General features: G+C 34.3%; 2 protein-coding genes across 2 annotated transcripts; both read left to right on the forward strand.

The window, feature by feature from the left end:
• The first annotated feature begins 423 nt into the window (after nt 1-423).
• LOC105782990 (uncharacterized) lies at nt 424-2,608 on the forward strand. The gene is made up of 5 exons (XM_012608139.2): nt 424-609; nt 756-828; nt 940-988; nt 1,505-1,628; nt 2,289-2,608. The coding sequence occupies exons 1-5, from the start codon at nt 592-594 to the stop codon at nt 2,388-2,390; spliced, it is 366 nt and encodes a 121-aa protein (XP_012463593.1). The 5' UTR covers nt 424-591; the 3' UTR covers nt 2,391-2,608.
• A 3,738-nt stretch (nt 2,609-6,346) lies between these two features.
• LOC105782987 (AT-hook motif nuclear-localized protein 14) lies at nt 6,347-9,877 on the forward strand. The gene is made up of 6 exons (XM_012608135.2): nt 6,347-6,841; nt 7,486-7,538; nt 8,224-8,355; nt 8,831-8,983; nt 9,226-9,496; nt 9,581-9,877. The coding sequence occupies exons 1-6, from the start codon at nt 6,481-6,483 to the stop codon at nt 9,643-9,645; spliced, it is 1,035 nt and encodes a 344-aa protein (XP_012463589.1). The 5' UTR covers nt 6,347-6,480; the 3' UTR covers nt 9,646-9,877.
• The last annotated feature ends 242 nt before the right edge of the window (nt 9,878-10,119 follow it).

Raw genomic sequence — 10,119 nt, forward strand, 5'->3', positions numbered from 1 at the left:
TCTCATATGCTTGGAGGCTGTAAACTTGATCCTACACTCATCAATGGCGTTGGTGGAAAGATGGAGGCCCGAGACACACACTTTCTATCTTCCATGCGGTGAGTGTACAATCAAACTCGAGGATGTAGCTTTACAACTCGGTTTATCGGTGGATGAGCCAGTCGTTACGAGGTCAACAATCATTCCCGATAAAGAGGACCTTTGCAAGACATTTTTAGGAAAGGTGTCGAATAAGTTTCAAGGTGACTAGATAGATATGATTTGGTTGGAGAATAATTTCAAACTTAGGTACCAAATGATAAATTGACCCATCTAAAATTTTTACTAAAAAACTGCTGATGGGCTGAGCCCAACACTCTCAAGCAGAATTGGAATTTGGAACAGTATCCAAACTGTAGTCCACCCATGGTTGTGAGATGTTATTTTTCAAGTTTGGTCTCAACTCAGAAAACCTTAACCAACACGATTGGCTACTGAAACAAGGACATGAAAGACCCTTCAATGTCTTTCACATAAACTTGAATCTTAGATTTGCTCAAACACAAGGGCTCCAGGCAAAGAAGGAAAGCCAACTGCTGAAGCCTGAAGATAATGATGAGATATAAAGAGGTACAGTTTGTTTACTTCAATGTCAGCTTTAAACACACTTGTAGGTTTCCGGTTTCGTTGTTGGAATTCTCTATTGTTTTTCACAGCAAATGCATTTTTTTATCACTTTTAGTTATAAATACTAAATACCCAGATTTTGGATTTAGGAAAAAGATGCTAAGAAAGAAGCATTTAGGAAGTATCTTGAGTCCAGTGGAGCTGTTGATGCTCTCACCAAAGGTTTTATTTTTTCTTTCTTTTTAATATATAATTTTATTATTTTCTCTTATTTTAACATATTTCTTGATGTGGGTATTTGGTTGTTTGTAATTTAATTTCATTATTTTGTAGTTTTGGTTGCATTGTATGAACAAAATGAGAAGCCATCTTCAGCCCTTGAGTAAGTTTTTCAAAATTCAATCTTTCAGTTGAGTTTTCCATGTCATTGTTCAAGTTTATATATATATATATTGAGATCTGTAGTTCAATTTCAATAATGTTGGATATTGTACATTGGACTCTATTTGTGTGAATCGTATCTTACAAGTTACAATATTATCATCTTGGATTTCTTAATGTTGCTTTCCTTGCAACATCTGAAATCCTGTTTTCTTGTTTTTGTTTAATGTTTGTCCCGAATTCATGAAAACTTGCAATGAAATAGCCTCTCTAACATTATTTTAATTTTTATGCCAAATCATAAATTAGAATCGACTTTGTCAGGGTACTTGTGTCATCGTCTGTGCCTTTTGGTGAAAGGTCGCACGGTAGTAAAGCTAAAGCATTGGCACGCGACCATAGCAAATGGCTTAACTAAGTTTAATTACTTCTACATTGAGCAGCTTATGGTTGACTTCCACTTTATGTTATTTGCAAGGAATGTTGAGATATAATTATAGTTTTTTCTCCATGGTAGGTTCATACAACAAAAATTAGGGGGTCCAACTATATATGAATATGAAAAGCTACAAGCTGAGATTTCAGATTTGCAAACAAAGTACAATGAGCTATTGTGTAAGCATGAGGATGCTTGCAAAGAGGTATGGATTGGTTTATTTGTGTAAGGTAGCATTTTGCATTACATATGATGGTATGTAAATGCTAACGTAGCTTAGTTGACCAATATTATGTTGCCATGTGTCGAAATCAATGCCACATCAACATTTGAAAAAGAAATCTGGCCCAATATGTGGTAACTTAGCATTGGTCAACATACAATGTCAGCGTTTTATGTAACAGTGTTAGTTCATTGGAGTGGCATTTTAACGGAATATTAGATCAGGTACCATACCAGATTGTAAACTGGTTATAATTCAAGGTCAATTATTAACCAAAGATAAAAGCTTCTTTATTATTCACATACGGCTTTTTAGATTGAAAATTCTATCATGGTGGACATGATCATACCTCAGGCATGTTGAATGCGATGACTACATAAACTAACTGGATTTGGTCTGGTGTTTATGTTGATGCAATTTTTTGCATTCACCTTGCTCCTGCCAACATCCATGCTGCTCCAGCAATTTTGACTGATTTTGACATGTTTAGCCTAACATTGCAAGCATATAGCTTAAGCATTACAAGTTTGTCCTGATGACAAAGCTTTTCTTACTGTTCTTTTATCAGATTAATCTGTGCACCATGATAATCTCGGAATAAAAAATTTTTCACTAGTTAACTGAGTTCTTTATTTGTTGCAGTTAGAGGAGCTTAAGAATATGCATTCTTCAGTTTCACCATCGACAAAGGAGACTAATGATGGGGAGCCATTGAAAGATGAGCATGTTGAGAAGAACTCATGAAGCAGTTCTTCATATGGTTGTGATCTACTTCTAATGACTCATTGTCTCTATTAATGTCTGTAAAATATTTGTTGATTTGCACTTTGTTACTCATTCTTGATACCCCATTTATGGTCTGTGTGAGTTTATCCGTGCATTTGAAGGGATACCTATATGATAATGTGGATGATTCGTTTTTATTGTATTTGCAGTGTATAAATTTATATTTATTGTTGCTATTGAGGCTTTGGTATTATTGGCAAAGGCTGAGGCCCTCTGATCTTGAATGTCCCAATAGGGATGTCATGGCTCACCAATTCCTTTTGCATAGGTAAATAGTTATTGCAAATTTATTTTACAAGAACATGATACTTTTATAGAGGAGATCAAGCTTCCAAAGAATTACCACATATTGGTTGGTAGTTAAATTGCCTTTCTCAGAGAAAGCAATAAGCTCCCTTGATGGAAAAGATACCTTTTGGACCCTCCCTCCACACCAGTTTATCAGAAGAAGAGTGGCCATTTTAGTAGTTCATTGAGAGTACATCCAGTTAGCCACCAATCCACCCAGGGTCCCAATCTTTCCCTGGAACTTCTAATTGGTTCTCGTTCAAATTGTTCATATAATTAATTGTAACTTCAAAAATTATATATATTATCAATAAATTAAATGTATATATTATTAATAAATTTAATAATGTGCAAATAAATTAGGAAATTTTTTATGCAAATTTATCTTTCATATTTTAACGTAGAATTTAGATGCTTATTTTAATTTAAAAAATGTGATTAAATAAGTTATTTTATTTATTTTAAAAACTTTTGAAGAGGTTGTGTAATTTTAATGGCTTCATATATTGATTTTAGCAGCAAATGCTAGTGCTACTGGTTATTTATTTTAGTTCAAAAAAAATTAAAAGTTAAAGTTTTACTTTTTCGACAAATTACATGTATAGTCACTTAACTATAAAAATTTTCATTTTAGGTACTCTAAGAAAAAATTACAATTTAAACATCCACGTTACATAGATTAATTATTTTGGTCACTCCCGTTTTTTTTTTTAAATTTTGATTTCCATGTCATTGTTATTTATTAAAAAATTACCATTTTAGTCTCCCAAATTTTTACTTTAACTTAAACGAGGCCTAAAGAAAAATGGTGACATTTGCATTTGTGAGCCTCTATGTCAGTTTTTACCACAACAATCTCAAACCCACTGTGGCCGATGATTCTATTGGCATGGAAGCATCTCATGGCAGCTTGAAACCTCTCAGCGATGTTCACTTAACCAATTAGATTATTTTTGTAAGAGTAAATTTAAAAAATATAATATATCAACTACACTAAAAATATTAAAATAAATGTTTCTCAACGGATTAAAAATATATTTAAAAAGTCTTTATATTTAAATAACACTAAAACATCTACAACTTAATAAACACATACCTTTAAAATAGTAGCAAAATTAACAATAAAATAAGAGTTATATAATATCTAAACAATAACAATAAAATAGTAACAATATAATAACAAAATAACAGCGAAACAGCTGATTCGGGCTAAGCTATTTATAAACGGGCTTTATTTTTATTCACTTTTTGAGTAAGTGTGGATATTAATAATGTAATTTTGGATATCGATTTAAAGAGCCACAATGTTATCCATTCATAAATCGAATACAATGGTTCATTTAGAGTTTTCAACGTATTAATTTCATATTCAAATTCCTAACAATCCCATTTCATTATTCACTTTTAATATGTTAATAATTTCACGTACGTAGGATTTTCAGGCTCAGCACAAGGAAGCACCGAGGCTCATAGCCAGGTATTTAAATAGCGGTCCGTTACCGAAATAGCGGCCATTATATAGCGGTAGCGGCACCGCCCGAAACCGTTACTGCCAAAACCGCTACTGCCGAAACCGCTATTATATTTTACAATAAGTTGTGTGAATTTTTTTTAAAATTCACGACCGCGATACCCGCAGTAACCGCAATAGCATCCGTTATGTCCGCAACCGCGATAAACGTAATGCGACCGAAATCGCGGCCGCGACCGCAATTTAAATCCCTGGTGAGATAGAATGGTGGAGTTTCAGTTCAAGGTCAGGATTAGAGTCAACATAGTCTCCGCTGCCACCAACGGTGACTACTTTAATAAACCTAACCGCCAATTCCGTCAAACCACTGCCGCCGCTTTCACCGCCTTCTTCTTCTTCATCATGCCATAACCAACGTTGCAGAGAAGGTCCAGTAGCTGTTGCAGGGGTGGTAAGCGCCAGAGCTTTATTTTTAGCCTTATTTGCTGGTGCTTTGATATGGGTTTACTCTAAAAAGTTCAAGCATGAGTAGAATTTAGGACTATCTTTTGCATCGGAGATAATCAAAATGCCACAAGAATTCACTTACAGAGAGCTTAAAGCCACGGGATGCTTCCCTGCCAATAGAATCATCGGCCACGGTGGGTTTGGGATTGTTGTGTTAGAAACTGACACAGAGGCTCACAAATGCAAATGTCCCAATTTTTCTAGGACTCATATAAATTAAACTTAAAGTTTAGGAGACTAAAATGATAACTTTTTAATAAATAACAATGACATGGAAATCAAAATTTTAAAAACAAATTTCTATTCATGGTTTTAACGAGAATGATCAAAATGATCAAACTATGTAACTTGAGTGCTTAAATTATAATTTTTATTTATTTTTATAATTGGATGGCCATGTGTGTAGTTTACCCTTATTTTTGTTTAAAAATATTGAGTCATTAAAACCGTAATTATTTTTTATTAAAATTTGTTAATTTTAATTTTTATTAAATTATTCTCATATGATGTAGCATATGATTGACAGAAAGTAAACATGTTAAATTAATAAAATTTGACAAAATTATCAACGACAATAATTGAACTAAATCTTTTAAATTGAAAAAGTAGAATGACTAAACTTTTAACTAGAGACCAAACCTCAAATTTTATTCAATCACAGGGACTAGCAGAGGAACAAATCGAATTTAGAATCTAATATCGTCGGTTTCCAAACACGGACACAAATAAACCAAAATTATTCAAAAAATAAAAAATAAAAAAGGTAATTTTTATTAGTAGTCACTCAAGTTTCTTTTTTATCATCTAATTATAAAAAATCACAAAATGGTCACTCATTTTTTTTGGCTAACAAAAATATGAAGTGTCAGCTTTACAATTTGGTATAATAGCAACTTTGACCCTTAATATTTACACATTATGTCAACTTAGTTTTAATTTTAAAAATTTAGTGAGTTTATTGAACGAGTGGTGAACTGACGACGAAGATGATAACAACGATGATGATGGCAATAACAAAAGGCTTAGTTGAACCAATATCGAACAATTCAAGCATGAATATTATGAAATTAGTAAAGAGTGAACTGACGAAGACTGAGTCAACTTAAGCTTTAGTGTTGAACCTAATGGTTGAGATTCAAAGTATCAAGAGAAAAGAATGAAAAAAAGTGAAAATTATGATATTAGATTTTTTGATGTTTCCATTTTTAGTATTTTAATCTAATTTAGCTAATAAATTTGTTTTTAGGTGGAACAGTTGAAAAGAAAAACAAAATTGTAAAAAATATCAAATTACATAATGTGTAAATATTAAGTGTTAATTTTTTAGAATCAAAATCAAACAAACACAGTGTATAAATGTTTGAGGGTCAAAGTTATTATTATGCCAATTTTAAGAATTACATCATCTTTCCGTTGGCCATTTAACCGCCTGAGACCGAAAAGGAAAAAATAGAACAGGTAGGTGATATTTTGTAATTGTTCATAATTAGGTGACTACGAAAGTAATTTGCCCTAAAAAATCTTAAACCCTAAAAACAAAATAAACAAAATCCGTTTTGTCCTTACGAAGATATATATATTTATTTCAACAGTGAATCGTCTGACGTTCCAAAGCTTCATCCAACGGCTCAAATTCCTCGACCCCAAATTAAAAATCCCTAAAACGAAAACAAAAACCCCCAAAACCGAAAAAGAAATTATAAACAAAAAATTAAATAAAATTTTTTTATTTTTATTTTTCGAATTTCTCTCTCTAAAAATCTCAATAAACAGAAAATATCAATGGAACCCAATGAAACCCATCATCACCAACACTACTTCACCACCACCACCACCACCACCACTGTCACCACCACTCCGTCAACGACCAATGGGCTTCTCCTCCATAATGAAAGTGGGGGGTCCCACAACATGTTGTACCCTCATTCGGTGCCTTCGGCGGTGACGTCGCCGTTGGAGCCTACCAGGAGGAAGAGAGGGAGGCCTAGGAAGTATGGAACCCCGGAACAGGCCATGGCAGCTAAGAAAACGGCGTCGTTGAGCTCCAAGGAACGGCGTGAACAGCAGCAGCTGCAGCAGTTGGCTCTTGGTGGTACCAGTGGTTCGCTTTCTGGGTCTTCTAAGAAGTCTCAGTTTGTTTTAGGTGGGTGTTTATTCATAAAAAAAGATTATTGCCTTCTGGTACTTTTTTATGAATTTGATGGTTTTGGGGGGTTTTATTGCAAATTTATTGAAAAATGAAAGAGTTTGGGTGCATTGTTTTGGAAACCGTCGTCTTTGTTTTCTGCTTTGTGGAGGCCTTTTTTTGAAGTATTTCACGTTTGGTACCCTTCTTTGTGAAAATTGAGAAGCTTTTTTTACCACAAATTTCTTTTTTGGGAATGAGAGGGTTTGATGCATTGCATGTGAATCTATTGTCTTTTTCTTTTCTTTGGTTGGATTTCTGATAAAAGAGATTATTTCTTTTGTTCCATATTCGTGAATTTGATGGCTTGGGGTGTCGTGTTGCTAATTTGTGGAAATTGTGAACGTTCTGGGTATATTGTGTATGGAACATTGCAAATTTATTCGAATTGAGAAGGTTTTTGGGGCTTTTCTTTCATGATTGCAACTTTGTTCGAATTGAGATGGATGCATATTCTTAATCCACCTTATTATTGTGAAACATCTAATTGTTTCATGTATGAATCCCTTCTCAAGTTGGTCGAGTTATTGTTTGCTTTTATTTCATTTTTCCTCTCATTAGACACTTAAGTTCTTTCTCTTGCGTCCTTGTAATGGATACAGGCAATGCTGGTCAAAGTTTTACTCCACACGTTATCAATGTAGTTGCAGGAGAGGTATGATGCTCATCACTGCTACAAGTTTTTATTAATATTTCAGATATGTGTTGGCATCAATTATATATGTTCCTGCAGAACAGATATGCATACTAGTCTCCTTAAGAATTCCGTAAAATCTCATCTGTTACATTCTGCATTATCCAGTAGTTTCAACAAGCTGTGTTCTTCATCTTGTTAAAGAAAAATAGCATGGTTCGACTTTGTGTTTCCGATATAAAATCCTTATGTTTTTTAAGGTTATGATGTTTCAGTTACAAACAACTTGAGACCATGGTAGCCATTGTGGAAAGTTCAATGAGAACATTTGTGATAGTTCCTCCTGTTGGTTTTATTTTTCCTTTAGATTTTCCTCTTTGGAGTTGAGAGCAGTTAGAAGGATGTGAGTTAAGGAATTTGGCATATGCAATAGATTCACGCCGTTATGTTACCCCATTTGTACTGGTTTCTGAATATATACTCTTTAGAAAAGGATGCGTGAATCCTTATCCATTTCTGCCTTGGCTATTTCATAGTTGAATGATTTTTTTTAAAAGTGTCATGAGAGTAGTTTTTTAATGTTAATATTTTCGAATACAATTCGAAGAGTTGAGTCTTTTAGGGTTAGGTCTAGATGCGGTATTGTTTCTGTATGTAAATCAAGTTATTTTCTTGTCCTCTTGACATGATACATTGATCCATGTAGGATGTTGGCCAAAAGGTAATGATGTTCATGCAACAAAACAAGCACGAAATATGTATTTTGTCTGCATCTGGTACAATCTCTAATGCATCTCTCCGACAGCCAGCAACATCAGGTGGTAACATAGCGTATGAGGTAACCACTTCATTTTCTTCTTTTGTTATAATTTTCCTTGTTTATATGTTCTGTGATCTTCAAATTATTACTGCATCCTGAAAGGAAAAAGAAAATACACATGAAAATATGAATAACGTTTTGATAGAGAAACCCACATTGCTTTGAAGAGCTGACAGAGTATTTGGTATTACCTACAGTTTGCAAGGATTAGGGAACATGAGGAATGTTTGTTACTCAATACAAAGTAAATAAAGGGTCTAAAGAAAGATATAAATATTCAACCACAAATAGAAGCTTATTCGTATGCTTATTGTGATGTTATTGCCATGCCCATATGCCTAAAAGGCTTGTATAAGTGCCTTGATATGCTCACCTTTGTTAAAATTCTCACCTTTAGGATATCTTGGATGAAACTTGCAACTTGTTTGTCTAGAATATACTTATTTTGCTACTGTCAAAAATATAATTTCTTTCCTTGATGATATAATATTAGGGCCGATTTGAGATAATCTCACTCTCTGGATCTTATGTTCGGACTGAGATTGGAGGGAGGACCGGTGGGCTCAGTGCATGTCTATTAAGTGCAGATGGCCAGATTATAGGAGGAGGAGTTGGTGGACCTCTAAAGGCTGCAGGCCCGGTTCAGGTATTAGTGTTATTATTCTTTGGTTTAGATAAGGGGAGGATTGAACCTGATCTTGTGCATTATTAAAATATACACCAATATTAAGAAAACTTCGGTTCATGATACTGTGTATGACTTGGGATTTTATCATTTATGTTGGCATGAGAGCAAACGAGAACAAGAATTAGTAGATTCATTTCTTTAAGAAGGTTTAGTTGTCAGTTATCTTATGTTGAAGTCGCAATGGTTTATTGCCCGTACAGGTTATTGTTGGTACATTTATGATTGACAACAAGAAGGATGTTAGTGCTGGTGCAAAAGGTGATCCAGTTGGTGGGGCTTCTGTATCTAATGTAGGCTTTCGCTCTGCTTTTGAAACTTCAGGAAGAAATCCAATTGGGGGAAACGATGATCTTCATCATCAGAGTTTTGGAGGAAGTCATTTCATGATGCAACCACAGGGCATGCATATGACATCTCGGCCCACAGATTGGAGTACTGGTCTGGGTGATAGAACTGGTTTTGAGTTGACAGGTTAGACTGTTAAGTATCATTATCATGCATATATGCATGCATGCTGAGGCAGCAAGAAATTCTGAAACTACACGTCTATTGCAGGAAAAACAGGCCTTGGAATTCATCAATCGCCGCAAAATGGGGAGTATGGTCATATGGCAGATTAGATATTTGTTTTGTCGTAGGTAGTTAAACCACAACTTGTTTTTACAAATAGTGAATAGATGTACAACTCCTCGCCCCATGCACCATTGCTGCAGTGTAATATTATATATCTGTACAGGTCGGTCCGAATTTGTTACTCCCTTGTTAGTTGATACATTTGACTGATTAGAGACTATGCACTGACCTTTGAAAACCATAGTGCTTTGCTTAATAGTTGAAATGCGTTCTTCCTAATATTATTGCTGATAAATTTCCAGACCTGTTTTGATGGCTTGAATGATAACACATGCTAGCTGCTTTTAATCTTGAAATTACTGATTGTTCAACAAAAGCCTTTAAATTAAGTTGATTGCAGGTCTAGGAGTCGGGGGAAAAGAAGGCATATTTGTCTGAAAATTAACTTGGAAGTTTGGTAGAATTGGCATCTTCATGTTAAACCTCTGTGCAGGGCAGATCAGGCCATGGCCTGATTCAAA

The sequence above is a fragment of the Gossypium raimondii genome, chromosome 13 (genome assembly GCF_025698545.1).
Source record: "Gossypium raimondii isolate GPD5lz chromosome 13, ASM2569854v1, whole genome shotgun sequence".
In the NCBI taxonomy this organism is placed as follows: Eukaryota; Viridiplantae; Streptophyta; class Magnoliopsida; order Malvales; family Malvaceae; genus Gossypium; species Gossypium raimondii.

Bases quoted from the DNA above. Each gene is read 5' to 3' on its own strand.
- LOC105782990 (XM_012608139.2), top strand. The intron at 829-939 runs GTTTTATTTTTT...ATTATTTTGTAG, and splicing joins TGTTGATGCTCTCACCAAAG to TTTTGGTTGCATTGTATGAA. The intron at 989-1,504 runs GTAAGTTTTTCA...TCTCCATGGTAG, and splicing joins AAGCCATCTTCAGCCCTTGA to GTTCATACAACAAAAATTAG.
- LOC105782987 (XM_012608135.2), top strand. From the start codon at position 6,481: ATGGAACCCAATGAAACCCATCATCACCAACACTACTTCACCACCACC. The intron at 8,984-9,225 runs GTATTAGTGTTA...TTGCCCGTACAG, and splicing joins AGGCTGCAGGCCCGGTTCAG to GTTATTGTTGGTACATTTAT. The intron at 9,497-9,580 runs GTTAGACTGTTA...CGTCTATTGCAG, and splicing joins AACTGGTTTTGAGTTGACAG to GAAAAACAGGCCTTGGAATT.